Source organism: Drosophila miranda, chromosome XL, assembly GCF_003369915.1.
Source record: "Drosophila miranda strain MSH22 chromosome XL, D.miranda_PacBio2.1, whole genome shotgun sequence".
In the NCBI taxonomy this organism is placed as follows: Eukaryota; Metazoa; Arthropoda; class Insecta; order Diptera; family Drosophilidae; genus Drosophila; species Drosophila miranda.
In genome coordinates this window covers 13,491,260-13,506,669 of record NC_046673.1, presented here as the reverse complement: position 1 = coordinate 13,506,669, position 15,410 = coordinate 13,491,260, and the positions used below count along the sequence as shown (strand labels likewise).

General features: G+C 48.5%; 5 protein-coding genes and 1 long non-coding RNA gene across 45 annotated transcripts in view; 4 read left to right on the top strand and 2 right to left on the bottom strand.

Moving 5' to 3' along the window:
* The first annotated feature begins 65 nt into the window (after window positions 1-65).
* Window positions 66-2,994, top strand: LOC108165115 (fibrous sheath CABYR-binding protein). Its single transcript, XM_017301173.2, has 7 exons — window positions 66-307; window positions 383-486; window positions 550-621; window positions 680-1,322; window positions 1,393-1,984; window positions 2,060-2,255; window positions 2,315-2,994. Exons 1-7 carry the CDS (start codon window positions 217-219, stop codon window positions 2,924-2,926), a joined length of 2,310 nt encoding a protein of 769 aa, XP_017156662.1. The 5' UTR covers window positions 66-216; the 3' UTR covers window positions 2,927-2,994.
* A 238-nt stretch (window positions 2,995-3,232) lies between these two features.
* On the top strand, window positions 3,233-5,472 carry LOC108164745 (serine protease gd). Its single transcript, XM_017300642.2, has 5 exons — window positions 3,233-3,688; window positions 3,756-3,906; window positions 3,970-4,135; window positions 4,218-4,748; window positions 4,816-5,472. Exons 1-5 carry the CDS (start codon window positions 3,407-3,409, stop codon window positions 5,336-5,338), a joined length of 1,653 nt encoding a protein of 550 aa, XP_017156131.1. The 5' UTR covers window positions 3,233-3,406; the 3' UTR covers window positions 5,339-5,472.
* A 77-nt stretch (window positions 5,473-5,549) lies between these two features.
* Window positions 5,550-6,573, top strand: LOC108164746 (protein twisted gastrulation). Its single transcript, XM_017300643.2, has one exon. The coding sequence runs from the start codon at window positions 5,701-5,703 to the stop codon at window positions 6,445-6,447; it is 747 nt and encodes a 248-aa protein (XP_017156132.1). The 5' UTR covers window positions 5,550-5,700; the 3' UTR covers window positions 6,448-6,573.
* Window positions 6,574-6,602: 29 nt separating this feature from the next.
* LOC108165071 lies at window positions 6,603-8,030 on the bottom strand. Of its 2 annotated transcripts, none has more exons than XR_004473702.1 (2): window positions 7,020-8,030; window positions 6,603-6,959 (listed from the first exon to the last, which is right to left on the bottom strand). XR_004473702.1 is itself a non-coding variant. In XM_017301119.2 (2 exons), exons 1-2 carry the CDS (start codon window positions 7,196-7,198, stop codon window positions 6,835-6,837), a joined length of 312 nt encoding a protein of 103 aa, XP_017156608.2. In that variant the 5' UTR covers window positions 7,199-8,023; the 3' UTR covers window positions 6,603-6,834. The 2 variants fall into 2 exon arrangements, 1 of the variants encoding a protein (XP_017156608.2); XM_017301119.2 differs by having other exon boundaries at window positions 7,012-8,023.
* A 460-nt stretch (window positions 8,031-8,490) lies between these two features.
* LOC108156392 (voltage-dependent calcium channel type A subunit alpha-1) overlaps window positions 8,491-15,410 on the top strand; it is a 57,628-nt gene continuing 50,708 nt past the window's right edge. For 17 of the 37 annotated variants that reach the window (XR_004473662.1, XM_033395401.1, XM_033395391.1 and 14 more), the window contains exons 1-3: window positions 8,495-8,804; window positions 8,865-8,967; window positions 9,541-9,780. Coding sequence is in view for 34 of the 37 variants with exons in the window: in XM_033395401.1 (XP_033251292.1) it covers window positions 8,966-8,967; window positions 9,541-9,780 (242 nt within the window). In the remaining 3 variants the exon portion in view is untranslated. Of the gene's footprint in view, window positions 8,809-8,864; window positions 8,968-9,540; window positions 9,781-10,700; window positions 10,826-14,537; window positions 15,222-15,410 lie in introns of those variants that run through there. The other 20 variants (XM_033395456.1, XM_033395441.1, XM_033395453.1 and 17 more) reach the window with 7 other exon arrangements.
* Window positions 8,531-9,542, bottom strand: LOC117190493. 3 transcript variants are annotated; one of them, XR_004473710.1, is made up of 3 exons: window positions 9,433-9,542; window positions 9,282-9,361; window positions 8,531-9,222 (listed from the first exon to the last, which is right to left on the bottom strand). It is a non-coding gene; the product is annotated as an uncharacterized LOC117190493 (long non-coding RNA). The 3 variants fall into 3 exon arrangements; XR_004473711.1 differs by having other exon boundaries at window positions 9,278-9,542; XR_004473709.1 differs by having other exon boundaries at window positions 9,282-9,501.

Sequence of the window (15,410 nt, the reverse complement as noted above, 5' to 3'; positions counted from 1 at the left end):
AATTTATTACTATTACAATCCAACCCAACCCCGTCTCTGTTTCTGTTTCTGAGCAACAGTTTTGTTTGATCAATAACTCAAATTTAAACAGAGCAAATCTTAAAATTATTTTGGGCACTATGATTTAGTACTATTCGGACAATATTGGGCCACATTTTTTGGAAATTTTACTACACCTTTTGGATTTTAGGCTGTGGCTAGTGCAGAGGCTAGAGCATGGCCAAGAAGGGAGGAGTGCAACAATTGCAAGCGGATCTGCAGAACGATGAGGATTTTGAAAAGTTCCTGGAACGTCCCGGCCTTTTGGGTATCTATCTTGTCCGCCACTTCGGCCTTCCTTCCGCCAAATAATGTTTCCCTGCCCTGCCCTCTCTGTCCGCAGTGCTGGACGTGTATTCTGAGTGGTGTGGCCCCTGTCTGGGCATGGTGGGCGGCCTGCGCAAGATCAAGCTGGAGATGGGTGGCGACAATCTGCAGTTGGCCATTGTAGGTAGTGCCTCTTAGTGGTCGACCTTTACTAATAATCCATCCTTAATGGCGTCTTGGCAGTGTAAATCGGATTCCATTACGGCCCTGAAGCGTTTCAACAAGAAAAGCGAACCCACATGGCTATTTGTGACCGTAAGTTAGGGCGATACCAGCTCCAGAAAGGGTAATTCTTAACAGGGATTGCTTTCAGGGTGGCAGGGCAGTGAACATCATGTTTGGCACGGATGTGCCCAAGCTGATGTCCCTGCTCGGCAAGGAACTGGAAAAGACCATGCAAAAGGCACCTCGGGCTATCACCTATGGCATCGACGAGCTGCAGCCCATCGAAGTGGAGCAACTGCGCGTCAAAAACGAGTCCACGGAGCTTGTGGAGCGCATTGAGCGCGAGGCCAGGGAGAAGAAGCAATTGGATTACCTCACCTATGTGACGGACACCATTCTCGAGAATATACCGGACATTGGGGTCACAGTCTTTGGGCCGCAAGTCAATCGTGATATGTTCAAGAAGCTGCAAGAGCCCGCCGAGCCCCTCAAGATGCAGTGCAAGGACCGAAAGGTCATCCAAGTGTCGGCCGAACAGTTCGATATTGTGAACTTTGCCTGCAAGAATCCACTGCCGCCCGATGTCATCGAGCAGCTGGATGGCAAGGAGCTGCTGATGTGCTTCTGGAAGATCGATGAAACCATCGGCTCGGTGCCCAATGTCCTGTCGGCGTATGCCCACGAGCTGACCAAAGAGCGGGTGGCGCCACCCAACGAAGAATTCGATGAGGAGCATGTCATTGCCCCCATTATATCGCCCATGAAGATCAAGGTCGAGGTGAAACTGGAAGGTAACATCGGCCGCGCGTTGGCGGTTGCTGCATAACTAACCGACAATTCTCCTTACTCTCTTCTTCGCAGAGGGCGAAGAATGGGTCGAGGAGATAAGCTCCGAAGACGAGGCCAAGAAGTACATGGCCAAGCCAAAGGCCAAGTCCATCATCAATTTCGCAGAGGATGCCGTGGCAGCCTACGACGAGGGCGACGATCTGGATGGCGAAGAGGAAGGCAGCGAGGAGGACCTCCCCGAGCTGGATATCAGGCAATCCATGGCCAATTTGGGTATAGACTTGGACCTGGATCTGGACCTGGACGACTCTGGCGAAGAGGAGGAGGAGTTCGTCGAGGAGGTGATTGCCAAGCCACTGATTCGCACCAGAACGGTGAAAATGCCACCGGTGTGGGTGCCCAACAATAGGCGAACGCATGCCGCGCTCGTTTATATGTTCTTCCGGAGCCAGACGAGCGGCTTCTTGCCGCCAGATCCCAAGCCGGAACCGCCCCATGTCATCATGGCCTTCGATGCCTCCAAGCGGCGGGATATTCTGAGTGTGGTGGAGCGCCACAAGTCGGAGGTGCCTGCCTATGGCTTCTTCACCTCCGATGATCCGGATGAGACCAGGCTGCTGGCCACCTCAACAGATCGTTACGATAAGAGCGGCGAAATATCTCCGTAAGTACACGGGGACTTCCCGCCTTTTATGCCTTTCCGGAACTTCCTGCCATCATTCTTTCATTTGTTTTGCAGGAGCGACAAGATCGTGCTGAAGGTCACCAAGGTGCAGTCGAACATGATGCTCTCGCTGGTGTCGTATGGACCCAGCTATGTCAGTCCCAATGTCACTGCCGGGCGGGAGGAGGGCCTCAAGTTCTTCTCGGAGGACTATAAGCAGCAATCGGATATACCAGAAAAAGAAGACGATGACAAGAAGAAGAAACGAAAGGTATTATTTTGGCTAACAAATATACTACGTTTCCCTCTTACGTTCCTTTCGTGCTGCAGGGCAAGAAGACTGAAGAAGATCAAGTCCGGGAGTCGCGTGATGTACCAGAGCCACCTCCAGAGAAAGCAGCGCCGCCCCAGGAAGAAGCACCGCCACCACCCGAAGGCCCCGAAGGAGAAGCAGCTCCAGGCGAAGCACCCACAGGCGAAGCACCCACAGGCGAAGCACCCACAGGCGAAGCACCCACCGGCGAAGCACCCACAGGCGAAGCAACTACAGGCGAAGCACCCACAGGCGAAGCACCCACAGGCGAAGCACCCGCAGGCGAGACCCCAGCTCCGGCCGAGGGAGAGGCGGCTGCTCCGGCTGCACCGCCAGCCGAGGGTGAGGCGGCTCCGGCTCCAGCTCCGGCAGAGGGCGAGGCCGTTGCTGCACCGGCAGAAGGGGCAGCACCTGCTGAAGCTGCGCCAGCAGCAGAAGCACCACAAGAAGCCCCTCCACCAGCGCCGGAAGCGGCTCCAGAGGCACCCAAAGAAGAAGCAGCACCGGCCCCGGAACCAGCACCTGAGGCGGCACCCGCACCAGAGGCCGCACCCGAGCCAGCTCCAGAGCCAGCTGCAGAGCCAGCTGCAGAGCCCGAGGCGCCTGCAGAAGTAGCTGCAGCTGAATAACAAATTTTTATTAAACTTAAATTCTCTGTATTAAAATTGTCTGATCTCATAAAAGTTCTACCATTTGAGCTAATAACGTTTCTGCTGAAATTGTCCAACACTTAAGAAATCGATAGGTTGCGGTCTTATCGATAGAGGACAGTGATTTAATATAGCATTTCGTAAAATATGTGTTCAGTAAGTAGTATTTAATAGTTTTCACTATTTTATTGAATATAAAATTAAAACACTTGTTGCGCAGCTCCCTAATAGCAAAGCAAAACACTTACATTTAATCGATAGCTCCCGAACTATCGAACACTACTTTCGTGCCGCCCTGGTTGTGTGCGTGAGCTTTGTGGCGCGCATTTTGTTTTGAATAGCAAAAAGAGTGAGCAGATATGTTTAAATGTTGCATTAAAAAGCAGTGCAATTGTGTTTTAAACGTTCAATCACTGCATTTTGTGGACAGGTCTTCTAACCGGCCACGTCCAACAAGTAATGACCGCATGCCTGTTTGCACGTGTGTGTCTGTGTGTGTGTGTGAGAAAAAGACTCGTGAAAATTGAAATGAAATTGCATTTCACCACAATTCTGCTGATCTGCTTCGAGCACGTGTCCAAGGTGATTGCGCAGGGCATGCCCATCAGTCCCTGCCCAAAGATCTTTCAGTATCGATTCGACGGAAATGAATGGTTCGGTCTGATCGCGGTGCGAAACCCAGACGTGAGGCAGCCACTCCAGCTGCGGGTCACGCTCTCCATGCGGGGCAAGCCAACAACGGTAAGGGGCACACCACAAACGTCACATCGACAAATAACAAACGAACCTAATCCTAACCATCTTTCAGAACTATCTTGGCGAAATAGAGCTCCTGACCCGTGGGCAGTTTACAAAGAATGCCCCAGTCCTCTACAAGATACGCTTTCCCAAGCATCACTTCCCGCCCAAACTGCTGCTCATCTCGGCCAACAATCATGTTATTTGCTTTGGATCTGGCGGTCTGTATTAGGGTCCATTCTATCCATCATTCACACAGCTAACCCTTCCCATCTCCCCGGCAGATCATAGTATATTCATGACCCAAATCCAGCTGGAGCACACCAGGAAACTAACCTTTATACCGGACAAGAAGACTTCGCTTCTACTGGACGAAGAGGAGGGCGTTGCCGAGGAGACCGTGCCACCGCCGCCGCAGCCACAGCTGCAGCCGCACAGCCAGTTCAAGAAGTATGCATACGGATTGTGGTCGGTTCAAGCACGCGCCTCCTCAATGCCATTCATTCGTTATCTAATGCCCGTTTCCGTATAGAAAACCCTTTCATTCGCCCAAGGAGATTTGTGGGAGGATCGACAGGAGTCTCGACTTTCGGCTGCCCCTCAGCTCGAGGAGTTCGGATGTCATCACATCGCCAGTGTTTGCCGACAACGAGGACGAAGACGATGAAGAATTCGAGCACCTGGCAGACGAAGAGCTGCAAGAGCAGGATACTGTGGACGGGAGTGCAGTGGGCAGCAGCCTGCCATCGATTACCCGAGGATCGTGGCCCTGGATGGCGGCCATCTATGTGAATAATCTCACATCGTTGGATTTCCAGTGTGGCGGCACCCTCGTCTCGAGACGTGTGGTCATCAGCTCGGGCCACTGCTTCAAGATGTTCAACAAGCGTTACACAGCCAACGAGGTGTTGGTCTTTTTGGGGCGCCACAATCTAAAGAACTGGAACGAAGAGGGCTCTCTGGCCGCCCCCGTTGATGGCATTTACATACATCCGGACTTTAACAGCCAGTTGAGCAGCTACGATGCGGATATAGCTGTCGTCATACTCAAGGACGAAGTGAGGTGAGTGTCTGCTAAGCTAACGGAGACCTACATATACTCGAGCACTGACCCCCCCAACTGCCACCAGGTTCAATACGTTCATACGACCCGCCTGCCTGTGGTCGGGTTCCAGCAAAACGGAGTACATTGTGGGGGAGCATGGCATTGTTATTGGTTGGAGCTTCGACAGATCGAATGCGACACAGCAGCAGTCGTCCCAGCTGCATCAGGGAGAAGGCAAAAAGGCTACCGATACCAGTATACCCAAGGTGGTAAAGGCGCCCATCGTTGCGAATAGTGTGTGCTTCAAGGCTAATGCCCATTTTCGCAGCCTCTCCTCGAATCGCACCTTCTGCGCGGGAATACAGCTTGAGTCCAAGGAGCCACAAAGCAGCAGCAGCAGCAGCAGCCTATACACGGGCATATCGGGGGCCGGATTGATGATACTCAAAAGCAATCGCTGGATGCTGCGTGGCACTGTCTCGGCGGCACTGCCACCCACCTTGGAGTTGGGTTCTACTACCGGTTCCACGAACTGTTGTAGCAATCAATATATCATCTATGCAGATGTGGCAAAATTTATTGATTGGATCACGGCCTTCATTATTTAACAGTTGCCCCGTGTACAGGATGAACAAAATTTCGAAATAAATGCTGTGATAGCGCCAGTGGGCAGGATGCCCCTGTTCTGTGCTCTGCCTGTGTCTGTGCCCTCAACGGATGAGGGTACTGCTTAATTATTGTATTTGTTGTGGATTTATTTTATGGCGCCCCTCCCTATTTGTATGCCTAACTTGTTTTAAATTGCCCAATCGCCTACCTACCCGGATCACCCACGGGATTAGTGGGTTGCGGTGGCCCTCTGGCTACCTGGCTACCTGTCCTCTGACTCTCGTGCCACCTGTGTGCCGCATAAAGTCATACGCAATAATGCCTAACGCATCATTGTGCTTCCAGGCTTCGTTGTGTGAGAATGCTGCTGCTGCTGCCTCTGATTTACTCTGGCCTCCTGCTTAGCTTGTCGCTGGTGGCCGCCAACAACGATGATGGCTGCAACGAGGTGGTCTGCGGCTCGGTGGTGTCCAAGTGCCTGCTCACGCAGAGCTGTCAGTGCAAGCTGAACGACTGCCATTGCTGCAAGGACTGTCTGAACTGCCTGGGGGAGCTGTACACGGAGTGCTGTGGATGCCTGGACATGTGCCCCAAGCACACCGATGCCCTGCCCTCGCTGACACCCCGCTCGGAGATCGGCGATGTTGATGGTGTGCCCGAGCTGTTCGACACCCTCACCGCCGAGGACGATGACCAGTGGTCGACCATGCGGTTCCCCATGCGCGCCGGCATCAAGCACCGCCTGGAGGGCACCAACAGTGGACTGGGTGACCGGCCCAAGCCCGGGGCCACCATCAACTGCACCGTCATCTATGTGAACTCTTGCATTCGGTCGAACAAATGCAAGCAGCAGTGCGAGAGCATGGGTGCGAATAGCTATCGTTGGTTCCACGATGGCTGCTGCGAGTGCGTGGGCGCCAATTGCCTCAATTATGGCATCAACGAGAGTCGCTGCACGGCCTGCCCTGAGGACCAGGATCTGCTCACCTCCGATGCCATCCATGCGGAAACCGAACAGGATCTGGAGCGCATTTTTGGCGTCGAGGACGATGCATTTGCCGATGACATGTGGGACGACTATGGCGATGATGATGACCAGATCAATTGATATTTACATAATTATTACTTCTGATTTGCAGAATGTACACCCTAACACACTCATTTTTCCTCTGAACTAAAAAAAAGAAATCTAAAAAGTAAAGATACTGTTTTCCAAACTGTTTTTAAAACGTAATTAATAAAGAAATTTTCTCAAATTGATATGTTTTAGACATATTCATGCATTTGATTAGTTTCCTGTATATATATCCTGATCCCGAAACTCATTCTTGGTCTCTATAAGAAGACCACTAATTGCAAAATATCGTTAAAATTTCTTTAAAACAGAAACTGAATAGTTTCTGCATTAATTCGAGCCTGGGATGATAAACATTTCCGCAATTATATAATATCCTTTTCCCTAGGTTATTTTTTCCCGCCTTGGTCTGGGCGGCGATTAGGCTCGGTTTTCCTGTGAATTTGTGGCCTGATGGCTACCGACATCTGTCAAGAAAAGCAGACGCCTCGCCTTCATGGCATGCACGGCAATGTTGCGAGGCTTCTGCGAGTTCATCCAGGAAGCTAAAAGAGGAAACGTTTTAGAACACAGCTGAATAGGGAGAGAGAGCTTCACCTGGGCACGGATATTCTTGCCGGACACCGGCAGCGGCACGTTCGGGCAGTCTGGTGGAGCTAGGGAGGATGCAGGGCACGTTTTTGGCGAGGCTGCGGCTCTGGCCAGTCTTGATCAATGTTCCCGGTGCTCCAGTCTTTCTAGTACACGTAGTCCTAACTGCCAACCAGTAATTGTCGCCATCCATTCGTTGTCTCCAATCGAATCTGAGCTCCCGGCCATGATTATAGCTCGGATTCGTCCATCGTGGCGCGGCGTATGGAGTCCTAGGTGACTCTGTCCATGTACATGTACCCGCGACGCTGCTCGAGGACTAGGGAACGCGGCTTCTTCCACCTCCTGCCATCCAGGCGGGCGACCACGATAAGACTTGCCTCCGTATCGGACCAGTAGATGTTGCTGGTCAGTCCAGTAGATGCACCGCTCCGCCACCGACACGTTTAGGGCGTGCGCATCGCCAACATCCTTGAAGGGTATCCGCTCGTTGTCGTGGTTCCGTTCCCCTCGCTGTATTCGGTCGAGATGCGGCCCAATGTGCTCCTGGCGCGAGAACAGCAGGAAGGCGGCAGGTACCACGCAGGGGGCTCGCGGGATCGGTACAGGCAGAGGTGGAGCAGGCCCCATTCCCCACGGCAGAATCCTGAAGTCGCTGTCCAGATGCCGTTTTCAGACGAACAGCTGGGTCTGTTCTTCTTCTTCCTCTTTCAATTGTTTTCCTATGAAATTCGTCTTCTGGGGGCTGAGGCAGGGAGTAGTGGGCCACACAAAGTGCGTCGCTGGTCGTTTCGGCATCGCAACTGCAGACTCTCTGGCTCGACTTTAACTGTAAATGCAAAGAATGTGGAAAGCACGGAATAGCCGTGGAGCAGCGGCTGTTTTTGGGGAGTGCCCTGTAACATCAGGGCTTACTGTCATTCGAAGCCACTGTAGGCAGACGCACAAGGCACTTTTGCGCATACAACAGTAGCATAAACAAACGAGTATCGTTCCAATTGCTCAATTCTTTATTCCGTCGAATATTCTCAGCTATACATAACATTTAGCCATGCCCACATAATTTTATCCGATTAATGAATCAATTGGCTAAGTGTCTGGATTGTTTTAAATACATGCTTTTTTTTGATTTTGTTTAAAAAACGGTTTTAGCGAAAAAGGTCAAACAAATGAAGCGTAATAAAACGTAAGAGAAAAATCGTTCCAATTGTTCAATTTCCGTTGAATAATGCTGCCTAACTAAAACCATTAGCTCTGCCCACATAATTTTAGGCCATTAATGAATAAATTTTCTACTTGACTGGCCTATTCTAAATACTTGCTTTTATTGGATTTCTATATTCCGTTGAAAATGAAATTTAATAGATGATGAAATTGACAAAATATACCATTATATACCGATATAGCGCTCAGAATATATCGATATGTTGAGTCCACAAACCATACAGTATGGTTTCTATCGATAATCGCGAGAAAAACAACACTGACACGGCACACATTCGATTCATACCGCCATGGTTCCCTATTTTGACGGTGATCTTAAACAATTGGAAGTAATAGGTGAAACTACTACTCAAATCTGCAACCAATTGTTGCAAATACATAAGTGTGCATATGGTCTGTTGGAGAATACATTATACGTATGCATTTTGCAGAAATATTGGCATATTTACTTATTACTAACCCACGCGGGTCGACGGCCACCATTTTTTGCTGCGCAATTTCGCCATAATTGTAGCTTGCGCGAAATTTGAAAGAGGATTTACAGAAGGTATTTTCATATGGATACATTTTCCGATGTGGGTGAGACATGTGCACTTTATAATTGAATAATGATTAATTAATATTAATATGCACAGAAAGTAAATCAATGTGGACATGCTGTTAGCGGCTCACTTTGAGGCATTTGGGATGTACTACTACTATTCTTATCTTAGGCGTCGGACGCTGCTAAAACACAATGTAAGCGCCTCTCTGTGTGTGTGTTTTTGTGTGCAAGTGTGTGTGGACATGGGTAAGGCCGCTTGCTAATTACTAACGGTAACTTAACTTGTAGTGCGCACATGCTGGGCGCTATCAAGCACGTCATCAACCACTATCAGCGTCATCGGCATCGGCCATCTGTGTATGTGTTGTGTGTTGTGGCGTCCATCTACCTTTGCTGGAGCAGAACACAGCAGGGAATCCAGCCGCATCCCACGCGCAATCGGCCAGTCCCTGCCAATGGCATTTTATCAGTTATGCCCGGACGGTGCCAGCTGGTGCATCTTACTCACGGTTCTAGGAGCATAGTCTTGTTATTCGGAAACAGAGCAGATCTCGAGTCTCGTATCTCTAGTGATTTCAATTGATTGCGCTTTAAACATCAAATATGATATATGTATGATTACATCCGCAAAAGTGTGTGTAGTATTAGTAAATATGTACCTAGATATTAAGATTCCTTTGTGGATTTCTGTGTTCTGTGATCTGTGCTGCCTGGGCTGCTACATCACCTGACGACTAACCAGGTCTAACCTATTTCATCGTTGACAGGATGCTGGGCGGTGTGGGAGCTCGTCGCAGAAGGGGCTCATCACCGATGGCACGTTTGACTAACAGCCACATCAATAGCCTGGATGACAACATAGCCATCATCGGAGATGGCGTCATTCGGAGGAGTGCACACTATGGTTCACAGGCCTCCAATAAACGGCGACGAGCCGTGCCAGGACCTGGCAATGACCAGGAGAGCTTTGCTCTTGTCGAGACACGACCCAATCTAGGCGATATCATGTGAGTAAACTCCAATTCCCATACACCTACTAAATATTTTAGTAAACATTACTGTGTTCTGGGAGCAAGGACCACTTTGTAACCACTGCTATGGCTAAAATCTTTATTTGATACCACTATAATGGTCCTATGCCGCTTTGTGGTTTGCCGCAGAATTATCCATTTTGTAGATTAGTGTCATTATGGAGAAATATCAACCGATAATTTCCTAGCCCCACTTTAATGGCTACCGCTCTTATCGGAAGATCTAATCGCCGGTATGCCTTTTTAAATTCCCGTTAAGTGTATAGGATAACACCAGGGCTGCCTTCGAACATATCCTGAAGTGCTTCTGCGCAGATAGCCAATCGATGACCGATTATTTCGTTCCTAATTACTACAAACAGGGACTTAACATAAATATTAAATGCTGCTTGATAGAAAGAAACGTATGGCTTTACAAATTGAAATTCCAGAATCTAGATGTTTGCTAACCAAAACAAGGAAATTATAATTATAATTTCTATGTCTTCTCAAAGAGTATGTGTGGGAGGAAGAGAGTGTGGCAAAGCTTCAAAAGCTTCGCCCCCGGCTCTTGCCAGCCAGAAAACAACGGCTTCCTTGCGGCCAGAGCACGTTTCTGCGCTCTATGCCTGCTGTGGTGTGTGTATGGTTGTCTCTGTTTCTCCAACAACCAACCCGTCCAAGCTAGCGAATATCTTCTGAGCGAATGGTGTACTCTCATGGCGCCAATACAGCTCTGGGGCAGCTCTCCAAGAAGAGCTTGAGCTTTTGTTTTTCGATCCAGAGCGCAGGGCTGATACTGGGACTGGCGCTGGCTCTGCGGCTGATTCCGATGATTACCGTTGCTGGCTGCCATGTGCCCTGGTGTATGTGTGTGCCCCCCTCGGTTCCCGTTACCCTCTCTGTGTCACTGTGTCTCCGTGTCGCCTTCTCCGTGTCCATGTCTCTCTCCGTGTCAGTGTTGTAGTTGTAGTCTGTAATACAAAGTCGCCGAGTTGAAGTCTTGCGTTTGTTGAGTTTTTCGTCCAACTGGTGAGACAATGTCGGTTGTAGCTCTCGCATAAAGCGGTTTTTGTTTTTTATTTTTCAACCTGCGATTTTTCTCATAATCTGGATCAAGAAAAATAGCCCCAACGCCCCCTCTACTTGTGCGCTCTATTGTGTGTGTAACGAATTAATTACAGTTTTGGAACCCAGGCCACCGCAGGCTCTGGCTGGAAAAAAATAGAAGAAAAAAATACAACATCTCAAGAGTTGTGTGTGTATGTGTGTGTGTGTGTGTGTGTGTTGGTGCGCTGGCATCCGAAATTCGGGTCGAGTGGTGAAAATAAAGCTAAAAAGAAAAAACAATTTAAAATCGAAAGAATAACGAATAAAGAGTATAGTGTATTCGGTTTCGTTTCGGTTCAGATTCGCATGATGGGAGGTTATCCCAGGAACTGGGCTGGGAATAATAGTGACTGGGCTCTAGTTTAGACGGCATTTGCACCTGCATCTGCAGTGTGTGTGTGTGTGTATGGGTGTGGGGGGAGTGGGGGACACACCGTCCAGTGTCCAGAGAGAGAGAGAGAGAGCGAGAGTGCCACATCTACAGGGCTTTGTACGCCGTCTTCCACATGTTTTTGTCGCGCTTCGTCGTAGTCGTATTCGTCGTCGCTAGTAGTTCCCGTTCTCCCCTCCCCGTGACAGTTGTAATTGTTGAACCGTTCCTTTACAGCTAACAAGCCTCAAAGAACAACGCACTACATATACAATATACACTCGCACGCACACACAGATACAGTTGCCTTACGTGTGTGTGCGTGTGTTGGGATTGGGTCAGCGGGTCGGTGGTGGCAGTAGCAGTAGCACAACGGGTGGAATGTTGCGTTGGTGGGTTAACGGGGCGGTGTGGTGGTGTGTGGCAGTGTATTTCTGGTTCGGTTTCGGTTACAGCGCGACAGCGACAGCAGCGGTCTAACGGTGGTATCGGTGCTGTGTGACGTATACACGCGTGTATACCGTTTGGAAGGTGAATGAATGGCTCTCGGCATTCACACACAAAATCACATACACCACAGCATGCGATGCGATGAACCCCCTTCCCCTCACTCTCCCCTCTCCCCTGCCCTTCCCTCTTCCATGCTTCATCCTTTCTTTCGCTTCTCTTCTTTTTTCTTCCCCCCATTTAAAAATATAAATTTTGTACGCACGCAAATACGAGAATAAGGGGGAGAAATATGGGGTGTACGACGACGAATGGGTGTATGCCCTTCTCCACGGAAGTGAAAAAAAAATTGTATAGCGCGTGTGCTTATGGACTATTTTTTCCTTCTTTTTTTCTTATGTGTAAATATGTGCGTGTGTGTGTGTGTTTGACAGATGAACAAACATTTGCTGAATGTCCCCCGCGTGTGTTAATGATATTAGACCATGTGGTGGCTTTGTGTAATACGCGACTACTTTTACCCAAAGACAATTCAAATTCCGAAATTCCCATAGGTGTGTGTATGTGTGTTTGTGAGTGTGTGACTGTGTGGTTTAGTGGTTCAGTTTAAACCTCTAGGAAAGAAAGCAGAAAGTAGAACAGGCCCCAGAAAGTAGGCAACCTTTTATAACAATTTGGTTAATGCGTCAAAAGGGTGGGGGAGGGGGACAGAGCTCAGAGGGGGTGCGCGCAGTGATACGAAGGGGGAAAGAGCGAGAGAGAATGAGAGAACAAGTGTGTCATTGTTGCTGTTTATTTTTGGCAATTAGAAGTTCGTTGGTCCGTCTGTCGCCCTCTAGTGGCCGCAAACCGCAACCACATTGACATGTGCATGTGTATATGTTACCGTTTCTGTGTGTGCGTGTATAATCCTGTTCCATAGAAATATCCACAAAAAAAAAGAAATAGAAACGAAAAGAAAAACAACCAAAAGCAAAAAGTCAGACAACATCGCCTGCAATGACGTCATTGCACATAAAGAAAAAAGCAAATGCCACCCCCACCGTAATCCTCTTGCCTTTCATTAAAGTTATTCATAGCATAAGGCGATATAATGCGAGGCTGAGAAGGGCTTTTGGATTACACTTAAATTCATTTACAGTACAGTGAAAATGTCAAGTGTAAACATAATTGCTGGTACGACCATCGTCGTCGTCATCGATATATGTATGTAACGGAGCACCGACAGGGATTTCTTCGATATAAACCAGGGATTGCTCCGATATAAACCCACAAAGAGCGAGTTACTGTGAGAGTGTGAGTGAGTGAGTGAGTTTTGGCTTACAGCCGGTTCGAGAGTGCATTTGTGTGTGGGAGAGAAAGTTTCCAAAAATATCGTCGTTCTCAGAAGAACCAGAACAGAACCCACACAGAACAGAGGAATCTCAATCAGTGCAGTGGGGCGACAACAACAACTATAAACATTTCCCATGAACGGCGCAACCCTGATATGGAACATAAACATTTCTGGAGAAAAAGTAAACACGAATTCGAATGGGACTGCTGCCAGGCGCTTCCCTTGACGAATATAAGCGGAGAGGAGAGCTCTTTCATCCTTTCCATTTCCAGTATGTGATGATTCTCTCATCGTTTCAAAATTCACCACGAAACGGCGGTATACACCGGAGCGTCTCCCTTTCCGCTCCCAGAGTGTGTATGTTTTTCGAGCTTTTTTCGGCAGCAGTGCTATGCTTTTGCTATTGCTCTTCCTCCTTTTCTTGTGTCTGTGTGTTTGTGTGTGTGAGCTCTCTTTTGCTTATGCTCTTCTCTTGTGACACAGCAAGTTTCATCCCCTAAATTTTTCATTCATGGCGTGTTCCAGTAATGGAATGTTATACCAATAAACGAAATGAAACCGAAACAACATATATGTATGTACATACATATGTATGTATGTTTGTGTATACCATCCATCCATCCATCCAACAAACAAAGCAGCAAACCATCAAACCATATATATACTTATGTACATTTAGCACACTTCTTTGTGGACTACAAAAGCAATGAAAATGAAAATGAAAAGCCAATGCATTTTGTATGCATCCTTCCTTTTTTTTTGCAAGTGTACTCGAGTAGTATCATAAAAACACCCGTGTCCACACGTACGGGTGCACGGGTACGGGTACGGCTACTGGTACACGTGTACACACATGTGAGTGAGTGAGTGAGTGAGTGAGAGCCAGCTACAGATTCTGTGTGTGCGTGTGTGTGTGTGTGTTCTCTCTATAGGTCATGAACTGAATTGACCCGGTGTGAGCATCATAATTATCGTTGGGCGAAAACAAGAATCTGCTCCTCCGGGCTACAAAACTACTGCTATTGCTACGGATACGGACACGGCTACTGCTCCCGCTCTCGCGCTCGCGCTCGCTTTCATTAGCCCACGCACACAGCTGCCACATCTGCCGCCCACTCAAGTGCAACCGGAGTCCGGGAATCAGCATGGCACGGCATTCCGTCTAATTGTACACGGGTCATACGGGTCGGATATACGTTTACGTATAAGTGTGTGTGGGTGTGTGTGTTCGAATGGATATCCTGAAATACGCAGTGCATAAATAATGGGCAGAGTAGGAGTTGGGGGGGGGGGGGGGGGGCGGTATTACAAGTAAAACTGAACCAAATGCCAATCTGCATAAGTGATGGGGGCCAAGTGGTTGTGCTGTGTTTGGGGCCCGGGCTCGGGGGCAATGACAAGCGACTGGGTGGGCGATCCCAAGGCAAATTAATCCATCAATTTTAAATGCAATCTAATTGCACATTCCGGTACCCCTTCCGCGTCATTTAGTGCAAATATAATACAATAATACTACCCAACTGCAAAACAGACGGACCACAAAAAAGGCAGTAAAAATACACCAGAAAAATATATTGAAAAAAATCAAAAAACAAGCATAAACAGAAAAAAATCACAGCCAGCTATACAATAAAACAAAAGACCAAACCAAAGAAACCAGACAAACCAAAAGAGGAAGCACTACCAGGAGGAGGAAGCTGAAACGGAGGAGCTGGATAGGAGGAGTGCCACAGCGCGTGAGAGTTGGTGGGGCTGATCTCCGAGCCCGAGGAGAGTGCTGCGCCGCGAGGTGGAGATCTGGATCCAGAGTACACAGCATTACCATTGTATATAGTTTCAAACACGGAAGTCGCAAGTCCCCCAACGCCCCAAGCCCACTCTCTCTTTCTCCTCGATAAGTACCCTTCCAAAACGACGACAACGTTGCCACCTCTGCCAAAAAATAATCGTTGGGGCACAGCCAGCCAGCTGCTCCATGCTCCATGCTCCAAGCTCCCAAATGCCCCCGAGCTTCTCGCGTAATTGGCCTCTCGAGTTAAATGTCCAGTTGCTGCCGCTATCGTGCCATGCGGACGGCGTGTCACTCCCGACAAATGCGTATTGTGGTTCACCTTGTGTAAAATAATTATGGCCGAGCGGTCGTTACAAAAGTATCAGAAATTGGATATAGTGACGGTATGTGTGTCCTTGTTCCTAATTCATACAAGTATGTGTATATTTTTTGTTTGATTTTAGTTTTAATTGTGCCACAATTCAGATGGGGGACCATCATGCACACATATGTATGTATGTGCATATGCAACCAAGATGGTTTTAATTTAAAGAGATCCCCCATCTATGTTGTTGCCGCATAGATCCAACAAT